General features: G+C 47.0%; 2 protein-coding genes across 2 annotated transcripts; one reads left to right on the forward strand and one right to left on the reverse strand.

Annotated features, from left to right (window-relative positions):
- Window positions 1-8,327: 8,327 nt before the first annotated feature.
- Window positions 8,328-9,266, forward strand: LOC123375641 (olfactory receptor 52E2-like). The gene has a single exon (XM_045026732.1). It carries the CDS (start codon window positions 8,328-8,330, stop codon window positions 9,264-9,266), a length of 939 nt encoding a protein of 312 aa, XP_044882667.1.
- Window positions 9,267-19,224: 9,958 nt separating this feature from the next.
- On the reverse strand, window positions 19,225-20,163 carry LOC123375480 (olfactory receptor 52E2-like). The gene has a single exon (XM_045026380.1). It carries the CDS (start codon window positions 20,161-20,163, stop codon window positions 19,225-19,227), a length of 939 nt encoding a protein of 312 aa, XP_044882315.1.
- Between the last annotated feature and the right edge of the window lie 2,414 nt (window positions 20,164-22,577).

The raw sequence follows: 22,577 nt of genomic DNA on the forward strand, positions 1-22,577 counted from the left end.
TGATGGACCTAAGTGCCAAGAACTCTTTGGAACTATGCTGTGGAACTCTTTGCCAGAGGAAATTGTGAAGGCCAAGACTGTAATAGATTGTCAAAGGCACAAGGGCAGTAGACATCAGAGTCCCACTAAATGCAGATGCAGATTGGGCACCTAACTCACACCTGTGTCTTCCTCCACCCTCACTAAACTAATTACAGCTGGTGCGGTTACTCAAGCAGTCCCCAGGCTTCAGGGCACATGCTGATCACTGAAGGGGGCTCTGGAAGCCGCTCCTGCCCAAGGCACGATATCGCCCTAGGCGGGGTTATGACTGAGCAGGGGCAATCAGATGGGATGGGCTATTGTTCAGTGTTGAAACACGGATGTGCGAGAGCCTTTCCATTGCATGTTGCGTTATCACGGATTCAGCGCAGGGCTCGTCACCCAGGAGGGGAGCAGGAGATCCTTAGACTCTATGACAATGAGCAGCAGCAGGGAAATGCTGATAGATAAATAAGTGTGTCTAAGCCTTGGCTCTTCCTTCACTTTCTGGTGTTCCAGTAGTGCTGGATGATTCAATCAAGTCTGCAAGACTGAATTAGCCCTGACAATCTGAGCCTCTGTTATCGGAGAATCATTTCTTCACTCCCGGGGGAGGCTCTCAGGCTGAAGTTCTGCAGGGTCTATTTTCTGCTCTTCCCACTGCACCAGGAGCTGAGGGAATTGTCTGGGAGTCCTGCTAACCTGACAGTCTTCAGGGACTGTACAGGGAAATCATAAAGGTCACTGTCCAACACAGAGCATGTCAGACATTTGAGATTCAGACACTGATTCTTGAGGCTCTGCCTTCCAGTCGCCATAAGGAGATTTCCTCCATGTGCTGAGTGGGATTTTGGTGAGTTACCAGCTTCTGCACCAAAGTTAGAACTAGGAGTTCAAGGGTTCAAGTTAAAAAAATATGTGGGCAGGAATTCACCATCGCGGCGACTTGGTGTTTCTGACAATACTAAACAGTTCAAGGGGTTGACCTGGTAAAACTGGAATTATAAATGTACTGGAAATGGTTTAGACAAATAATTGTTTTTAAGATAAGTTCTTTGTGTCTTATTGTGTCTTCTTATCTGTCTCAGTAGCTTCCTTTTTTTGGTTTATGTTGATTTTCCTCAGGTTAGCTCACGTTTTTCCAATTCAGCAATTTCACAGCACTGTTAAGAAGTGCAGCCAAAGCCTCTGCAGTGGGTATTTGTGTTACCAGAGTGTTCAAAGCTACACACTGGCCAGATTCTGCTCTCACATTCTGCCTTCACTGGGTCACTCCCGATTGACACTGGCCTCCCTGAGAGAAATAACAGGGCCCATGTGTTTTGAAATCCCCATCTTTCATGCCCAGTCTCACAGCACCACATAAACTGGGGGTTTCCTTCGGAGTCTTTTAGTGCCGTACAGAACAGCGCTCTGTGCAGCAGGACGTGAAGCTCTGATTTTCACAGCTCAGCACCAAAACTTAAACACTAAGGGTGAAATCTTGGTCCCATGGAGTTCAGTGGCAAAACTCCCAACACAGCCAGGGGATCACCCTAAATCCGCATGTAGGGATTTAAATAAATGGCCTGATTTACACTGACCATGATCCTCCAGTGACTTCAACTGGAGTCGTCCTGTGGCCTCTAAGAATGGGTGAGCTTGTTCGGACCAAAGAAGAACTGACAGGAGAGTTGCTGAAATCTCAAACTCACAGGCTTAGGGTTGAAAACGATCAGGATAGCAGTTTTTTTGTGGGAGGAGAGAGGTCTGCACTCTGCGTACCCCTGCATCTCTGCTCCTGGAGAGGATGAGAAACACCAAAAGGCAGTTAAAATAACAGCCTGTTTCTGGCTTAGGGGAACCCAGGAGGTCCAGGAACGCACAGTGTGTGTGGATATGGTGGGGGTGGGGGGAAGGGATGTTCAGTATCCAAATCACAGTGGCGTAGAGTCCTGAAACCGGGCAAAATTAGGAATGCACATTCTGTGTAATGCAAAGACCAAAGAGGCATCATGAGGGTGGGGGTGTCTCAGACTTTTATGAGCAGCCCCCTCCAGTGAGCAGCCCCACTACAGACTCAGGAAGGGGTGTCTGGGTTTCTAGCAGGCTGCAATACGTTAAAGCTTTGTGTCATTTTGAGGAAGAGAGCCTCACACTGGCTCCTTTTAGTCTTCGCATCCTCTCTCCCTCCCACCGGGTCTGTCCCTCTCTCCTTCCCTGCACCAGCTGAGCTGCTGCTGCGGTTCCCTTTGCCCCCAGAGAGACAGTTCAGGCCAATCTCCCCCTTTTCCTGGTCTGAGGAGCTATTTCTGTGAGCTCTCACTGTGGGGTCTGGCACCTGGTTTTGATCCTGGGTGAGGGGTATCACTGTGTGGCAGGGCTGGAAGTTGTGGGGGTGGGGGACCTACATGGACAAGCAGGCAGTGCTGGAGGTTGTAGGGGCAGGGAGTGGGGTGTACACAGACAGGCAGACACCACTGGGAGTTGTGGGGGCGGGGAACGGGGTGTACATGGGCAGGAGGGCAGCGGTGGGTTTTATGGGGATGGGGAGCGGGGTGTACACAGAGTGATGGGCAGTGTTGGAGGTTCTGAGGCAGACAGATGGTACATGGACAGGGGTTCAGTGCCGGGGGTTGTGGGGCAGGCAGGGGAGTGTACTCAGACAAGCGACAGTGCTGGGGGGTTGTGATTCAGGTAGATACTGAACAAGATAGTGCGTACTAAGTAAGGCACGTGTCATTCAGAACAGTCACTGACCCCAAAGTGCGACTGGTACTACCAGGGAATTTGTTTACCCAATTTGTAATTACCCTGTAAGTTAACTGCTGCCAGTCATTTGTTGATTTTTACCTGTGTGTTGGTTAAAGAGTTTAGCAATGTTATGCACATTGTAAATGATGTACAGCAATAACACAGTTGCTTTTACATAGAAACCAAGTTTAACTTAACTGACAGTAGTTTCTAACTGATGGCCCCCTTAATTGTGCATATATGGTAGGTTCTCTTCCTACTACTGTCACCAGTGTCTTCTCCATGCTCCCCAGTCATCCCTGGCTCCCACAACCTCTGAGCCGCCCCACACTCCCCCTTCTCAGGGGGTGAGCTGCTTCCCATCATACCTGCTCCCTTGGCCGGGGGCAGATCAGTGACTGGGTCTCACTGGTGAGAAATCTCACACAGAGGGAGGCCAATGCCAGGGCCCAATGTGAGGGCCTAGATAAATACAGCTGCCATGTGCAGGAACCACTGGTAGCTGCCAGAAATAGTCAGCCACGGGGACACAGACGTTAGTTGTTACTCATTCATGGTGAATGTGTTCCTCTGTGTGGAGATTTTATGGAGTCACGTCAGTTTTTTTTCTCGCCTACAACGTTGGTCCATGCAGTGTGTCACGGGATCCCTCAGCCTCGTGAAATACCCACCTAGTGTAACATTTCCAAGGCATCGCAGACACATGAGAATTTCTCCCCATAGGGCTACATTTACCATGGTCATGAATAGAAAAAAGGCCGTCAGTAAGCTCAGGCACTGCGGTCCATGGTGCTGGACAGGCGGTAAGCCTTCCTCTGTGCCCCAGCTGCACCACTGACAGGGAGCCGCTGGAGGTAATCTGTGCCCCAATCTCCGGCCCCAGCTCTGAGCCCCCCAAAACCCAGAACCCCTTCCTGCACCCCAAAGCCATCATTCCCAGCCTCACACCAGACCCTACACCCCCAGCCTAGAGCCCTGACCCCCTCCTACACTCCAACCCCCGCCCCATCCCTGATCCTCCCCCAAACCTCGATCCCCTCCTGCACCCCATATCCTGCATCCCCAGCCCAGAGCCCTGACCCCCTCCTACCGCCAAACCCCTGTCCCACCCGAGCCCCCTCACTCATCCTGAACCCTTCATTCCCAGCCCCACCCCACAGCTCTTACCCCAGCACCCCAATCCTCTGCCCCAACCCTGAGCCCCTCCCACACCCCATGTCCCTCATCCCCAGCTCCGTTGGGTTGTGGGTTTCAACTATTTTCTTCAACTGGGTCCCCAGAAAAAAAAATTGAAAACCACTGCTGTAGAGCACATGCCAGAGAATTTCACTAAAATAATTCCTGGAGCAGAGCTTGTAGAGAAACGGTACTTAGAGGAATCACAAGAATTATGAAATGGTTAGAAAACCTGCCTTATAGTGATAGACTCAAGGAGCTCCATCTATTTGGTTTAACAAAGAGAGTTATGGGGTGACATGGTAACAGTCTCTCTGAACCCTCTTCAATGTATCAGCATCCATCTTTCATGATGGACACCAGAACTGGACACAGGAATCCAGCAGCAGTCACACCAGTGCCAAATATAGAGGTAAAACAACTTCTCCAGCTCCCCTTGAGATTCCCTGGTTATCTTACCAGGATCTCATTAGCTATGTTGGCCAGAGAATCACACTGAGAGTTCATGTTTAGCTAATTATTCCTTCATGCCCCCAGATCTTGTTCAGCGTCATTGTGCTTCCCACATTGTAGAATCCCCCATTACGGTATCATCGCCTACATTTTTTGTTCCTAGATGCAGATATCTACATAGCTATATTAGAACACATATTGTTTGTTTCGACCCAGTTTACCAACAAATCCAGTTTGCTCTGAATCAGTGACCTGTCCTTTTCAATATTTATGATCCCCCAATTTTTGTATCAGAGGGGTAGCCGTGTTAGTCTGGATCTGTAAAAGCAGCAGAGTCCTGTGGCACCTTATAGTCTAACAGACGTATTGGAGCATGAGCTTTCGTGGGTGAATACCCACTTTGTCGGATGCATGCTCAAGTTGAGCAGCGCAAGTTTATTGATTGGTTCACCACTTCATCAATGGAAGTGGCTAACACCAGCCTTTGTAAACCTGAGCAGATTCACCAAACCCTTCAGCAAACTCATTGGTAAAGATAAACAGTAAAAAAGTTTATTGACTACAAAAGATAGATTTTAAGTGATTATAAGGGATAGGCAAAAAGTCACAGTTAGTTACCAAAATAAAATCTAAACTCTCAACCCTATTAGACTGGGCAACATCTAGATTAAGCATTTTTTTTCATGCCACTGGATATTGGAGTTCATAATACACAGGTTTCACCCATGAAACCTGGGCCAGTCTCCTCTGTTGGAGTCTTCAGTCTTCTGAGTGCCCTTGTTTCTTGCAGCATAGGTCACGGGGAGAGGAGACAAGGCCAAGCGTGGGGCCACTGTGTTCTATTCTATATCCCTAGTCCGTGTGCTTGGAGAACACAAGTCCAGGCATGTCTGGGGGCATTGCTGAGTCACCAGGCAAGGTTGAGCAACTCCCTTGGTGTGGCCTTGTGCAAGCAAGTCATTGCATTGTCGCTCCCTTTCTGGACAATGACTGTTGATGGTTGTTCAACACCCGCCCTGATGTCGTTGACTTTTTCTTACTGTTGTCTCTGGCGAGCTGCTGATTCCCAATTTACAGCATGATTTAGTGACAACCATACAACACAATCTCATAACTTCATAATATGCACTAAATATATAAATATTTAGATAGAACAATGACTTTTAGAATGCCATAACTTTTCCCCTCATACCTCTCATAGCATGCTTTATATGCAATATCACAATTATATATAAAGGAGGAATATGGGTTACAGGACACTTCCCTGACATACAGAGTATCACACAGGTCTCAGACAAAGCTGAGTGTCTGCAAGAAAGTGTCACACCAAAAAACAAGGGAAGTAACAGAGGTGCAAGCCTGTAGCCATAAATACCAAGACCTCTGTGCCCTTCATGACCATTCTGTTCAGCACAAAGTCATATCTCACCATGATAATATCTGTTTTCATGGGGAAAATTTGGCTCCTTTCCAACATGGAAATTACATCGTAGATCAGATCTTTGGTCCATCTAGTCCAGTGTCCTCTCTCTGAGAGTGACAACCCCAGATGCTACAGAAGAAGGTTTAAGAAACCCAGCAGTGGGGGGCTGCAGGGGATGACCTGACCGTCATGAGAGTGTCACCCTTAATGCCTAGCAGCTGGAGATTGGCTTGTGCCCTGAAACATATGGGCAGATAGGCTTTCCCAAATATTTATTTAGCTGTAACTATTATAACTGGATGGTATTACTATCCATGTAAATGTCCAAACAGTTCCTGATTCTTGCTTAGCTCATGGACGCAATTACCTCTTATGTCAGTGAGTTTCTCAGTCTAATTAAGCGTTGTGTGAAGAAAGCACTCTTTATTATCAGTTTTGAATTTGCCACATTTCAGTGTAATTAAATGTCCTCTTGATCTTTTGCTATGAGACAGGGAGAACACATTCTCCATCTACTCTCTACCAGTCATATTTTATAAACTTTTCTCATATCCCCTCCTATTCATCTCTTTTCTAAGGTAACAATCCCAGTCTTTTCAACCTCTCTCCATATGAGAGTTTCCCCTTTCCTGAAACCCTCTAGTTCTGCAATATCCTGTGTGAGGAGCCTAGAGGAGGGTGAAACATAGAGTGACTGATCTCATGGCATTGTATTTACTGTATTATTCCCCATCCCACTTCTCCTGGATTCCAACATTTTCCTTAGTTTCTGTCCATGCTTACACTGTCCCTGGAAAAATCATAGAGCAGGTCCTCAAGGTTTCAATTCTGAAGCACATAGAGGAGAGGAAAGTGATCAGGAACAGTAAGCATGGATTCAGCAAGGGCAAGTCATGCCCAACTAACTTAATTGCCTTCTATGAGGAGATAACTGGGTCTGTGGATGAGGGGAAAGCAGTGGATGTGTTATTCTTTGACTTTAGCAAAGCTTTTGATACAGTCTCCCACAGTATTCTTGCCAGCAAGTTAAAGAAGTATGGGCTGGATGAATGGACTATAAGGTAGATAGAAAGCTGGCTAGATCATCGGGCTCAATGGGTAGTGATCAACGGCTCCATGTCTAGTTGGCAGCCAGTTTCAAGCGGAGCGCCCCAAGGGTCGGTCCTGGGGCTGGTTTTGTTCAATATCTTCATTAATGATCTGGAGGATCGCATGAACTGCACCCTTAGCAAGTTTGCAGATGACACTAAACTGAGAGGAGTGGTAGATATGCTGGAGGGTAGGGATAGGATACAGAGGGACCTAGACAAATTAGAGGATTGGGCCAAAAGAAACCTGATGTGGTTCAATAAGGACAAGCGCAAAGTCCTGCACTTAGGATGGGAGAATCCCATTCAGTGTTACAGACTAGGCACCGAATGGCTAGGAAGCAGTTCTGCAGAAAGGGAACTAGGGGTTACAGTGGATGAGAAGCTGGATATGAGTCGACAGTGTGCCCTTGTTGTCAAGAGGGCTAACGGCATTTTGGGCTGTATAAGTAGGGGTATTGCCAGCAGATCGAGAGACATCATCATTCCCCTCTATTCAACTTTGGTGAGGCCTTATATGGAGTACTGTGTCCAGTTTTGGGCCCCACACTACAAGAAGGATGTGGAAAAATTGGAAAGAGTCCAGTGGAGGGCAACAAAAATGATTAGGGGGCTGGAGCACATGACTTATGAGGAGAGGCTGAGGGAACTGGGATTGTTTAGCCTGCAGAAGAGAAGAATGAGGGGGGATTTGATAGCTGCTTTCAACTACCTGAAAGGGGGTTCCAAAGAGGATGGATCTAGACTGTTCTCAGTGGTACCCAATGACAGTCCAAGGAGTAATGGTCTCAAGTTGTAGTGGGGGAGGTTTAGGTTGGATATTAGGAAAAAACTTTGGTGAAGCACTGGAATGGGTTACCTAGGGAGGTGGTGGAATCTCCTTCCATAGATGTTTTTAAGGTCAGTCTTGACAAAGCCCTGGCTGGGATGATTTAGTTGGGTTTGGTCCTGCTTTGAACAGGGGGTTGGACTAGATGACCTCGTCCGGTCCCTTCCAACCCTGATATTCTATGATTCTATGATTGTATGACTGTGAGCAAAATTTCACAGGTTTGTGTACTGCGATGTCCAGCTCCCTCTCCTGAGTTCATACAGTTACATTAGAATCTTGTAAGACATTAGGGGAGTTGAAGTTTTTCCCTCAATGGGCATACATGTTGCAGATATTGACATCGAAGTTCATCTGCCATAATTCTGCCCATTCACCTGTCTTGGTTAGCTCTCTCTGAGAACTTCTCTGGACTTGACCTCAATAATCTGGTGCCATCTGTAAATGTTGTCACCAAAGTGCTCATCCCCTTTCTAGATTGTTAATAACTATGAAATATTTACTGTCCTGCTTGTTACAACATGTTTAATCCCCATCACTGTGATTCTCTCCCTTCGCAGACACCTGGAGCATTTCTGAGCCTCATCGCCGCATTGACCACCTCATGGCATCCTTCAACCTCACCACCTCTTACCCTTCAACATACATCCTAATGGGCATCCCTGGCCTAGAAGCTGCCCATGTCCTGATTTCCATCCCTTTCTCTATGTTCTACATTATTGGCCTGTTGGGAAATTTCACAATTTTGTTTGTTGTGGGCAAAGAGCAGACCCTGCACAAGCCAATGTACCTGCTGATCTGCATGCTGGCACTCGCAGACATCAGCATATCTACCTCCCTCGTGCCTAAGGCACTGTGTATATTTTGGTTCAATCTGAAAGGCATTACTTTGGGTGGCTGCCTCACCCAGATGTTCTTCTTTCATGCGGGTATGGTTATGCATTCAGCCGTCCTAGTGACAATGGCCTTCGATCGCTATGTTGCCATATGTGACCCTCTGAGATATACCATCATCCTGACCAATGCACGGATAGCTAAGCTAGGGCTTGTGGGTTTGATAAGAGCTGTTCTCTTCATTCTGCCTGGGCCTCTGCTCCTCAGCAGGCAGCCATTCTGTGACAACTTCATTATCCCCCATACGTACTGTGAGTACATGGCTGTGGCGAAGATGTCGTGTGGGGACACGACTGTCAACAGGATGTACGACTTAGTGATAGTGTCTGTAGTCTTCGGGTTAGACCTGACACTCATTGCCCTGTCCTATGGTCTAATCATCAGGGCCGTCTTCAGAATCTCCTCCAAGGAAGCGCACCAGAAAGCCCTCAACACCTGCACTGCCCACATCTGTGTGATTCTGACCTCTTATACTCCCTCACTCTTTTCTAACCTTACACACCGGTATGGTCTGGGCATTGCTCCCCATGTTCATATCATATTGGCAAACCTCTATTTCCTTGTCCCCACCATGCTCAACCCTGTCATTTATGGGGTCAAAACCAAAGAGCTTCATGACAAAGTGGTTAAATACATCTGCAGAATATGATCACCAAGGGCCATGGATTTTAATCCTGTCTGACAAGATTGGGAAAGGAGATCTCCTCATTAATCAAGGGTTCTCTTTCCCAGTTTGGCTGAGCTCAGCATTGTGGAAGTTCGCAGTCTTATCACTCCATCAACAAGCACTGCTCTCCCTGTTGCTGAGTCCCCGCTCTCTGATCATCACTTGACCTCTTTCAAGGTCACCCATCAGCCCCCATCCCTAGATATCCTCTCATTCACACTTTCCATGACTTCCAATCCACAAGAAGATACTACAGCTTTCTGAAGCAAGGTGGTTTTCCATTAGTTCCTGTGTGATAAAGGGAAGCTACACTTTCTGATAGCCAAGACAAATAAACAAACTACAAATGCTGAACTTTACCATATCTGCAGTGCTCTAGTGAACAAAATTTACCTGATTTTTGTACATCCAATATTTCAGGAAGCCTGGGTGATAAAGCACGTGTTTCTGTTTGAAAGTGCTAATACACAAAAGCTACTGTAGGAATTAAGGACATTTTAGTGGCAAGAGTTGTGAAACCATGCATTATTGATAATGGGACTGCTGTGTTCAACTACAACATCATCTTTGTGTCAAACTGCTTACCACTTCATGCAGTCGATTTTCAAGTAACTTTTAGGTGCAGTTTTCAAAATACACACTACCCATTCCTGTTGTCAAAGAGGTCAAGAGTAGGTGGTCCTGCTAGTGAAGGCAGGGGGCTGGTCTCGATGACCCTTCGGGGTCTCTTCCATTTCTATGAGATAGGTATATCTCTCTCTCTATATATATATATATATATAAAAGTGTCAAGATTTCATCTTGGAGTTTGTGAAACAGATGAAACAGTGATTGCCACCAAACATCCAAGTGATTGAATCGCTTGCAGTACTAAATCCTTCATGACCTAGATTAGGCAATCTCTCATTTTTGTTATTGTTTTGCGGAGACCTTGGACAGTTGGAGCAGCAGTGGAGAGTTGCTTATGGTTCACTGGCCTCATACTCAGGACAATCAAGTTGAGCATGTTTGGGTTGAAGTTCTTGAACACACGGATGCCGCAGAGGACAAAGACATTAGTGAACTTTGCTTATTTTCTCTTTTGTTTCCGTCACTACCTGTTAGCAATGCTGCAGTTGAAAGACTGTTTTCTCAACTGGACTTGAAAAAACAAAACTGTGCAACAAGATGCAAGAGGAACTTTTAGAAAACATTCTTCGTGTTAGGGTGTATATTGTTGACCTGAATGTATGGGCTAGTTTAATTACTGCTCGTCAATGATCTGATCAGAAGATAGTTAGGTTCTTGTCCCAATTCAGGCTACAGGCTTAGAGAACTCAGAGAGTTCAATGTCGTGAACAGACCCTCGGGTTGTGTGTGGCAAGGAGACTTATACTGAGGACAATACCAGAATGTTACAATCTTTATTAAAATGAATGAAAAAATAATCAAATATATGAAACACAGAGTCACAAAGAAGTAATACAGTTTTTTGACCCCTTGTGGTAACATCCCTATTCTAAAAGACTACTTAAACTGGCTTACTCACACCCTTCCCTGAAGACTTGGTAGTGGGAGTCAGAGGACCATCCTCATCTCTAGAATATCTGAAGAATTCGATGGTCCAGGTTTCCCAAGTTGGTAGGGCTTAAGTTTGAGTGTTAAGTAGCTAAGCTATATATCAAAGCTGAGCTGATAGCTTGATAGGAGTCAGAAAGACTGACCCTCCTGCATGTATTTTTAGCCTTTTATAGGGTCCTGGAACTGCATTAATCAGAGCACAATCTACCATGCCCAAATCATATTTCTTCAACCAGATAAATCTTTGGGTACACTTACTCTATAGGCCAGCATATTATGACATATATTCATAATGTTAATATCAATTATGTCATCCCCAAAACTATTACCTTTGGCCTAACTTATGACTTTTATGATTTCCATGTTCTGTGGTGTACCCTGCTGTTACCGGTCTGTAAACATATTCAATTTTCCTGTTTGGTTCCCCGTTCAGTTCCCCAAAACCGTCACTCCCGCCAGCGGGCAATGAGTTCGCGCACTTTTCTGGTGAGTGACAGCGTGGACGCCACAGCACTGCGAGCATGGAGCTCGCTGTGATCATCGCTGCAGTTATGGCCGTTGTCAACTCCTCGCACCTTATCGTCCACCTTTTTCACAGTCAGATGCTGAGAAATCGGGCGAGGAGGCTACGGCAGCGCAGTGAGGACATGAAGTCTCAGAGTGGCACAGACCTCTCACAAAGCAAGGGACCCTGCACCGTGGACATCATGGTGGCAATGGGTCATGTTCATGCTTTGGAACGGCGATTCTGGGCCCGGGAAACAAGCACGGACTGGTAGGACCGCATAGTGCTGCAGGTCTGGGATGAATCACAGTGGCTGAGAAACTTTAGGATGCGTAAGGGAACTTTCCTTGAACTGTGTGAGTTGCTGTCCCCTGCCTTGAAGCGCAAGGACACCCGCATGCGAGCAGCCCTGAGTGTGCAGAAGCGAGTGGCCATAGCCCTCTGGAAACTTGCAACGCCAGACAGCTACCGGTCAGTAGCGAACCACTTTGGCGTGGGCAAATCTACCGTGGGGGTTGCTGTGATGCAAGTAGCCAACGCAATCGTTGAGCTACTGCTCTCAAAGGTAGTGACCCTGGGAAACGTTCAGGTCATCATAGATGGCTTCGCCGCGATGGGATTCCCAAACTGCGGTGGGGCTATAGATATAACTCACATCCCTATCCTGGGACCGGACCACTAGGCCAGCCAGTATATTAACCAAAAGGGCTACTTTTCAATGGTGCTGCAAGCACTGCTGGACCATAGGGGACGTTTTACCAACATCAACGTCGGATGGCTGGGCAAGGTTCATGACGCGTGTGTTTTCAGGAACTCTGGTCTGTTTAGACGCCTGCAGGAAGGTATTTTCTTCCCGGACCACAAAATAACTGTTGGGGATGTGGAGATGCCTATAGTGATCCTCGGGGACCCAGCCTTTTATATATATATTTTTATAATTGGAGATATACCAATCTCTTGGAACTGGAAGGGACCTCGAAAGGTCATCGAGTCCAGCCCCCTGCCTTCACTAGCAGGACCAATTTTTGCCCCAGATCCCTAAGTGGCCTCTTCAAGGATTGAACTCCCAACCCTGGGTTTAGCAGGCCAATGCTCAAACCACTGAGCTATCCCTCCCCCTACCTGCTAATGCCCTGGCTCATGAAGCCCTATACAGGCGCCATGGACAGTGACAAAGAACTCTTCAACTACTGGCTGAGCAAGTGCAGAATGGTAGTGGAGTGTGCTTTCGGACGTCTCAAGGGGAGATGGAGAAGCTTACTGACTCACTCAGATCTCAGCGAAAGCAATATCCCCATTGTTATTGCAGCTTGCTGTGTGCTCCACAATCTCTGTGAGAGCAAGGGGGAGACCTTTATGGTGGGGTGGGAGGTTGAGGCAAATCGCCTGGCTGCTGATTACGCCCAGCCAGACAGCTGTGCGATTAGAAGAGCCCAGCAGGAAGCGCTGTGCATCCGGGAGGCTTTGAAAGCTAGGTTCCTCAGGGAGCAGGGTAACCTGTGACTATTAAGTTTGTTTACAGAGAAGCTGAACCTGCCCCCGTTTCTTTACCCAGCTAATGTTGACTATCCTCTGCAGTTACATACCCCGTTCACCCCATTCCCCCCCTTCCAACGCACGCATAAAAATAAAATACATGGAACTTTGTTAATGAGCACCGTTTTCTTTATTACTGATTTTGTGGTACAGGGTTGAAACTGGGACGCAGACTGTGGTGGGTAGGGTGTGGAGTGATGCAAAGACTGCTTCTAAACTCGAGGAATGACAGGCTCCTGCTTCTAGAGCGGTCCGCAGTGGTGGACTGGTTGTTTCAACGGAGCCTGCCACCCCTCCTTTTCGGGACTCTGTGTGTGGGGGCTATGTGACTTTGTGGTGGGGGAGGATGGTTACAGATCCCCTGCTGCATGGCTCTGTGATCCAGGATAAGGAATGCTGCATAAGATCTCTAACCGCCCTCACCTGCCACAGTCACATAGCCCCCCCCCCCCAGAACATGAAAACCACCTCCCAGACTGACCAGGGTGCCTAGTGACTGCACTGTGTGTGTGACCTGCTGCTGAACCTGCCCCCGTGTCTGTACCCTGGTAAAGATGACTGTCCTGTCCAATTACCAACCCCCTTCCCCCCCTTCAAACACAGTCTCCTCTAAAAGAACAGGACGGAACCAGTAATTAACAGAAAAGTATTTTTTTATTATCAACTAGACAGTTAGGGGATGAAACTGGGACGGGGGCTTGGGTGAGGCGGGAAGGAAAGGGCTTATCAAAATTTTGGGAATGAAAGCCTTTTTGTAATTGCGCACTGTGCAGGGGTGGAGTGACAGTTTTCACGGCCCCTCCCACCCCTCCTTCTCATTACTTTGGGTGAGGGGGGTATGGGACTTTGTGGCGGGGAAGGGCAGTTGCAGATACATTGTAGGGGGGCTCTGTCCTCCTGCCTCCGGTCCTGCAGAACATCCACAAGGCGCCGGAGCGTGTCCGTTTGCTCCCCCCTATTAGTCCAAGCAGCGTTTGAGTCGCCTGCTGGTCCTCTTGATGCCACATGTCCTTCCGTTCGCTGTGTGAGCGCTGGTACTGCAACATGTTCTCCCTCCACTGGGTCTGCTGTGCCGCCTCGGCTCGGGAGCAGCCCATAAGTTCTGAGAACATCTCGTCCTGTGTCCTTTTCTTTCGCTGCCTAATCTGCGCCAGCCTCTGTGAGGGGGATGCTGGGGCAGGTCGGGAGACAGTTGCAGCTGTGTGATGGGAAAAAGGGAGTGAATTCCTTACAAAGATACATTTTTGCGAACAATGAACATAGTCTAGTCTGTCTCTGTGAACAAGACCATGCACAGCACCTATCTCATGCACACTCAGGACAAGGTCGAATTTTCGGCCTTCGCATTCACTGCCTGGGGTCTTGCACTGGAGATCAGACAAGTGGGGCAGGATAGCAGAATCCGTGGAGCAGGCAGACATGGTAAGCCACAGACTTTTGGCTGCCTAACACTTAATTTATAGCAGTGCCCTCCTTTCACGCTCAAAGCAATGCTCCTAGCCTGTCCCACCCCCTCGCGGCTGTCCCAGGGAAAGATCCCTGTATGCTGCCCCTGTCCCGCCTCCACCACGTGGCTGTAAACCGCTGGTTATAGCTATGTAAAGGAACAGGCAAGCAGTCCCAATACTAACATTCCCCTAATTCAAAGCAGGCCACCATGAGTGACATCACCCTGCGGAGGATCAGTGAGACAGAGAAAGCCCGCATGCTGCGTGAAAGCCAGCATAAACCAGGGCCTTATGCTGCCATGCTCTGTGAGGCAATGATACCCGAGTACCAGAGGATAGCCTGGCGCAGAAAAGTGTGCTACCACGGAGGACACAATAAGGCCACTTTCCCCAGGAACCTCGTGCGGAGGCTTTTCGATTACCTCCAGGAGACCTTCGTGGAGATCTCCGAAGAGGATTTCTGTTCTATCCCTGTTCATATTGACCGTCTTTTCAGATAGTTAATATTCCTGTTCTGTTAAAAATAAATGTTTTCATGTTTAAAGCACTTACCGACTGATCCTTCCCCTGATTCAGGGTCCGGGATAACGGCTGGGGAGGGTTGGTAGGGGATCTCCATGAGGGTGATGAAGAGATCCTGGCTGTCGGGGAAATCAGCATTGTAAGCGCTGTCGACTGCCTCGTCCTCCTCATCTCCTTCCTCATCTTCCCCGTCTGCGAACATCTCCGAGGAACTGTCCGTCGACACTATCCCATTCTCAGAGTCCACGGTCACTGGTGGGGTAGTGGTGGCGGCCGCACCTAGAATGGAATGCAGTGCCTCGTAGAAGCGGCATGTCTGGGGCTGGGATCCGGAGCGTCCGTTTGCCGCTTTGATCTTCTGGTAGCCTTGTCTCAGGTCCTTGATTTTCACGCGGCACTGCATTGCATCCCGGCTGTATCCTCTGTCTGTCATGGCTTTGGAGATCTTCTCGTAGATCTTCGCATTCTGTTTTTTGGAGCGCAGCTCCGAAAGCACAGACTCATCACCCCACACAGCGATCAGATCCAAGAGTTCCTGGTCAGTCCATGCTGGGGCCCTCTTTCTAGTCTGAGATTGCATGGACACCTCTGCTGGAGAGCTCTGCATCTCTGCCAGTGCTGCTGAGCTCGCCACGATGTCCAAACAGGAAATGAGATTCAAACTGGCCAGACAGGAAAAGGAATTCAAATTTTCCCGGGGCTTTTCCTGTGTGGCTGGTCAGAGCATCCGAGCTTGGACTGCTGTCCAGAGCGTCAACAGAGTGGTGCACTGTGGGATAGCTCCTGGAGCTATTAGCGTCGAATTCCATCCACACCTAGCCTAATTCAACATGGCCATGTCGAATTTAGCGCTACTCCCTCGTTGGGGAGGAGTACAGAAATTGAACTAAAGAGACCTGTATGTCCAACTAAATAGCTTCGTTGTGTGGACGGATGCAGGGTTAATTTGATTTAACGCTGCTAAATTCGACATAATCTCTTAGTGTAAACCAGGCCTTGGAGTGGAGGCAAGATGTCAAAATGATGTTCTACCTCCTGATATATCTCTAGCATAGGCATTATGGATACATATACACCAGCATCAATATCTGTGGCTTGTATGGGCAATTCCTCTCTTTCTTTTCATTTTTTAATCTTGCATTGTATATATCCTAAAATAATTCCTATTGCAACACCTGGGACAATAATCCATCCCTTTAATCCAACTTCTTCCCTCCCTGGGAGGTATTTACTGCTTGATCTCCCCATCTAATAACTGGACAATAGCTTGTTTAGCCTCATCCATGTCATTAAAATTTTGAATGAGGTGTGTTTTGAATTAATAATTGTTTTAATTGTAGTCTCAGAAATGTTGGAGTAGTTTGGACAATCAAGTCCTGATTAAAGTGATCAGATAAAATAATAGTCGTGTTTTCAAAGGCGGGAATAGGGGAAATTCCTTGGTTTCCAATTGAGGTGAACTGCTTTGGAGTAAAAAAACCTCAGAAATTCAGATATGTGACCTGATGCTCCAAGGATCCAGTGAAAGAAATGGTTGCAACCCTCAAGTACAAGTACCAGTATTGGGGTTTTGAATTTGAATTTGATTTTTATCTCGTTTTGTTGCTAATGTGGATGAACTCCTGCTGGGAGGGTTTTTTAAATCAAATCTACTCGGTATCTAACAAAAGCTTTCATTTGTTACTTGATGTATAAACCAATGTGTTAATAAAAACCCTTTGTTTCAATAGATTGGGCTACTTTTGGATTAGTGTTTAAGTGACTTTGGGCTATTAATGCAGTAGAAATCTGGCAACCCCAGAACCAGAGAAGTCAGGGACTAAGCGCAGAAAGCAGAGCTGGGCTGGAGGCAGAGCAGCGGTGCTGAGGCAGAGCTTGGGAGCTGCAGCAGGAGCAGACCAGAACTGGGAGCTGCGCTGTCACAGACCAGCTGCACCAACGTGGAGCCAGGGCTGAGCTACAGAGGGGAGCTGTGGGCCTGAACCAGGATACTGGATGCCGGCCGTGCCACAAGTAACATGGCAGCTGAGCATGATGAGTAGCTGGGGAGAACAAGGTGGGGCCATGGGCAGAGGATCCAGCCCAGGAAGATGTTGCTAGAGCCAGAGGGCTTTGAAGGCTAGACTCAGAAGACGAGACGTGGATCTGATTGGAGGGGAGAAGGGTCCTGCAACTTGGAGCCTGAGTGTCTGACCCATGGTATCACCACAGCACAGCCAGGGCTTGGACAGGAGGCCTGGGACGTGTAAGGAACAGACTGCAAACTTTCCTTACACCTCAGAGACGGCTATTTGTGGTGTTTCCCGGGCCCATAGAGTGGGTTCCTTCTTTCCTTGAATTTTTCCCATTTGTTCCTTATTTTTCTTACCATTTCTGTTTAGTACATTGTATGTGGTTTGAACGTAATGCAGTGATCAGCTGGTCAGGGAAGCGGCTGGTATGGAGAGAGCACTCGGAGTCGGGACTCCCTAGCCCATGTCCTCTGTGATCTCAATGAGATACAACCTGCAGCTCGAGCAGGCAGACACTCACCCACGTAACTCCTCCAATGGGAGCAGGGGTGCTCAGGGCTCCCCATTCTCCCAGGACAAAGGAGAGAGCCATGAGAAGCCATGTCTGGAGTGGGAAGCGGGGTGGAAGTGCCTGGAGTGGGAAGTGGGGTTGTACCCATCTGTAGGTCCTAGGAGATGGAGATTTTTTTCTGAGACATATGCGGGACTTGGAGCAATGTCGAGGGTATTGTTTACTTTACACTCCAATGTCTTCCATGCGTGGCTCTCCCATGTCTCGATCACGATGTGTTTCGTTGCACCACCACCAGAAGAGTAGACCCCCAAACACAAGAATCCAGATAGCAACATACACAGCCAGGACCACATCACAGGCGGGGCTGTTGGACATCTGCTGCCAGAGGACTCTGCAGCACAAAACAAAAATAGACTGTTCCCCCCGCCCTGCCTCCAAGAAGGAGGGAGTGGTAAAGCATTTCAAAGCTCACATTTATTCAGACTCACTGATGTCTGAATCATGTTTCTTCCACACTGGGATTATCTGGGACTGATGCTGCGGCCCGAGCATTTGCCCATGACTACTAAGGTTGTTTATTGCATTTATTTCACTTTCTGCTGTTTTAATTTCAACAATTACTTGGGTTACATTTACATTTTCATTTGGGACCACTTGAGCTTCCTCTATTACCTCCAGCTCTGAACTTAACTCCTCATCCTCTGACTCCGAGGAATTACTTGTCAGGTCACTATCTGTTTGTACTTCGGATTCCCATTTCCCACTCTCCTCCTCCAGGAATCAAAAATAGGCATCCCTCTCGTCTAAGACTGACTGGGATGGTTTCCCTTCCCTCGTTTTAGCTGTGAGGAGTGAAGCCACTTCAGTATGTTTTTCTTTCCTGACCGAATTTCCAGCTGATAGACAGTGGGACTGGCCTTGTTACAGATTCTAACAGGTCCTGCCCAAATGGGATTGAGATTATGTGCTCTTTCCTTTACTTGTCGATAAATAACCATGTCTCCTACTTGCCATTTTTGAAGATTTAGCACTTGACCCATGACACGCTCATGACGGCCAGGTCATTCCCCCATCCACACAGTGCTGGGTTCGACACCTTGTGAAATCTCAACACCTACTCTTGACATCTTTGACAACAGGAAAGGGTAGTGTATGTTTTGAAAGATCCACCTGAAAGTGACTCCAAAATCAACTTTGCAAAGCAGTAAGTAATTTGACACAAAGGTGATGTTGTAGTTTAGCACAGGGGTTCCATTCTCAAAAATGCAGTTTCATATGTCTCACCAATAAGCTTTAGTAAAATCTTCTCAATTCCTGCAGCAGCTTTTGTATATTAGCACTTTCAAACTGAAACACTTGCTTTATCATCCAGGCTTCCTGAAGTATTGGACATACAAAATTCAGGCAAATTTTGTTCACGAGATCACTGCATATATGATAAAGAAGTTCAGCATTTTTAGTTTGTTTATTTGTCTTGGCTATCAAAAAGAGTAGCTTCCATTTGTCACACAGGGACTAAAGGAAAACCACCGTGCTTCAGAAAACTGCAGTATCTTCTTGTGGTCTGTAAGTCATAGAAAGTCTGAATGAGAGGGTATCCAGGATTGGGGGCTGACGGGTGATGCTGAAAGAGATCAGGTGATGGTCAGATAGAGGGAACTCAGCAATGGAGAGAGCAGTGCTTGGTGATGGAGAGATAATACATTAGGTGTGAGGAATTTCTGAGGCTGTGAACTTCCACAATGCTGAGCTCGGACAAACTTGGACAGAGCACCCTTGAGTAATGAGGAGCTATCCTTTCCCCCTCTTGTCAGACAGGATTAAAATCCAAGACCCCTGGTGATTACATTCTGCAGATGTATTTGACCACTTTGTCACAAAGCTCTTTGGTTTTGGCCCCATAAATAATAGGGTTCAGCATGGGGGGGATGAGAAAATAGAGGTTGGCCAAGATGATGTGAACATGGGGAGCGATGCCCTGACCGAACTCATATGTCAGGCTAGAGAAGAGCAAGGGAGTATAAGAGGTCAGCATCACACAGATGTGGGCTGTGCAGGTGTTGAGGGCTTTCTGGTGGGCTTCCTTATGGGAGATTCTGAAGACAGCCTTAATGATCAGACCATAGGACAGGGCAATGAGTGTCAGGTCTAACCCCGCGATTACAAACAATATTACCAAGCAGTACGTCCTGTTGACTGTGATATCCCCACACGACATCTTCGCCACAGCTATGTGGTCGCAGTGCGTGTGGGGGATAATGCGGTTGGCACAGAATGGCTGCCCGCTCAGGAGCAGGGGCGCAGGCAGAACGAAGACAACAGCTCTTATCAAACCCACTAGCCCTAGCTTAGCTATTCGTGCGTTGGTGAGGATGGTGGTGTATCTCAGGGGGTTACATATGGCAACATAGCGATCGAAGGCCATTGTCACAAGGACGGCTGAGTGCATCACAGAAACCGCATGAAGGAAGAGCATCTGGGTGAGGCAGCCACCCACAGTAATGCCTTTCAAATTGAACCAAAATATACACAGGGCTTTTGGCATGACAGAAGTAGACGTGCCAATGTCTGTGAGTGCCAGCATGCAGATCAGCAGGTACATTGGCTTGTGCAGGGACTTCTCTTTCCCTACAACAAACAGAAGCGTGAAATTTCCCAACAGGCCCACAATGTAGAACATAGACAAAGGGATGGAAATCAGGACATGGGAAGCCTCTAGGCCAGGGATTCCCATTAAGATGAATGTTGAAGTGTCAGAGGGGGTGAGGTTGAAGGATGCCATGAGATGGTCCATGCAGTGATGAGGCTCAGAAATGCTCCAGGTGTCTGTGAAGGGAGAGAAGAACAGTGATGGGGATTACACATGTTGTAATTATTACAGTAAATATGTCGTACTTATCAACAATCTAGAAAGGGGCGCAAGCAGTGAGGTGGCAACATTTACGGATGGCACCAGATTATTGAGGTCAGAGTTAAGTCCAGAGAAGTTCTCAGAGGGAGCTAACTAAGCCAAATGAATGGGCAGCATGATGGCAGATGAGCTTCGATGTCAATAACTGCAACGTGTATGCCCATTGAGGGAAAAACTTCAACTCCTCAAATATCTTACAAGGTTCTAATTTAACTGAATGAACTGAGGAGAGGGATCTGGACATCACAGTACACAAACCTGTGAAACTTTACCCACAGTGTTAGCATGACCAGAAACTAAGGAAAATGTTGGAATCCAGGAGAAATGGGATGGAGAATCCTACAGTAAATACAGTGTCATGAAATCACTCTATGTTTTACCCTCCTCTAGGCTCCTCTGTGTAATATTGAGCACCCCTCTCACACAGGATATTGCAGAACTAAAGGATTTTGGGTGAGGACAACGAGAATGATCAAGGGTCCAGGGAAACTGTCATATGGAGGTTGAGAAGACTGGGATTGTTACCTTACAAAGGAGATGAATAGGAGGGCATATGAGAAAAATCTATAAAATACTGACTGGTAGAGAGTAGATGGAGAATGTGTTCTCCCTGTCCCGTAACACACAATCAAGAAGACATTCAATTACACTGAAACATGGCAAATTCAAAACTTGATAAAAAGTGTGCTTTCATCACTCCATGCTTAATTAGCCTGAGGAACTCATGGCCACAAGACATAGTTGAGGCCTTGAGCTAAGCAAGAATCAGGAACTGTTTGGACATTTACATGGATAGTAATACTATCCAGTTATAACAGTTACAGCTAAATAAATATTTGGGAAAGCCTATCTGCCCCTGTGTTTCGGGGCACAAGCCAATCTCTAGCTATTAGGCGTTAAGGGTGACACCCTCATGATGGTCAGGTCATTCCCCCATCCACACGGTGCTGGGTTTCTTACACCTTCTGTTGCAGCACCTGGGGATGCCGCTGTCAGAGAGAGGATTGTGGACTAGATGGACCATAGATCTGATCTATGATGCAATTCCCATGTTGGAAAAGAGACAACTTTTCCCCATGAAAACAGATATTATCATGGTGAGATATGACTTTGTGCTGAACAGAATGGTCATGAAGGGCACAGAGTTCTTGGTATTTATGGCTACAGGCCTGCACCTCTGTTACTTCTCTTGTTTCTTTTGATGGGATTCTTTCTTGCAAGCACGCAGCTTTGTCCGAGACATGTGCAATACTCTAAACATCAGGGGAGTGCTCTGTAATCCCATATTTCTCCTTTATATATAATTGTGATATTGCATATAAAGCTTGCCATGAGAGGTGTCAGGGGAAAGATTCTGATCTGCTGAAAATCATTGTTTTATCTAAATATGTATATCATTAGTGCATATTATGAAGTTATGAGATTGTGTTGTATGGTTGTCACTAAATCATGCTGCAAATTGGAAATCAGCAGCTCCCCAGAGACAACAGCAAGAAAAAGTCAAAAATGTCTGGGCGGGATGACAGTACATAATAAAGATGTTTTGATTGAACCAACATGTACAAAGATATGATTGATAACTAGCCATGTCAGCGGGCTGTAATTAACTATATCAGAGTGGTCCATTCTTACGGGCATATGTGTATTAATGTTCTGGCAGAATCTGTGGGATACAGTGACCTTTATCATTCCCCGTACAGTCCCTGCAGACTCTCAGGTTGGCATGACTACAAGACAATCCTCTTGGCTCCTGGAGCAGTGGGAAGAGCTGAAAATAGACCCTGCAGAACTTCAGCCGGAGAGCCTCCCCCGGGAGTGAAGAAATGATTCTCCGATAACAGAGGCTCCGATTGTCAGGGCAAATTCAGTCTTGCAGACTCGATTGAATCACCCAGCACTACGGAATCCCCAGAAAGTAAAGAAAGAGCCAAGGCTTAGACCAGGGGTCTCAAACTCAGTTTCCCTTAGGGCCAGTGCAGTCCTCAAATCCTCCCAGCGGACCAGTAATGTCACTGAAAATGGTGCTCAGAAAAAAAAAATGTTTATATTGTATTTTTTATTTCAAATTTCTTAGCAATAATAAAACTGTCATACAACTTTATACAATTCTTCGCTGCCAGAGGGTTTTGAGTGTTTGCCACACACATTTCTGTTGACGTTTGGCCTCAGGGACTGAGCAGTTGAAACCTTCAGGCTTGCAGCAAGGTGTGCATCAGGTAGTTGTGTTCGGTATTTTGATTTGTTTATATTCATTGTGGAAAAAAGTGCATCTGCCTCCATGGCTG

This window comes from Mauremys mutica, chromosome 1 (genome assembly GCF_020497125.1).
Source record: "Mauremys mutica isolate MM-2020 ecotype Southern chromosome 1, ASM2049712v1, whole genome shotgun sequence".
In the NCBI taxonomy this organism is placed as follows: Eukaryota; Metazoa; Chordata; order Testudines; family Geoemydidae; genus Mauremys; species Mauremys mutica.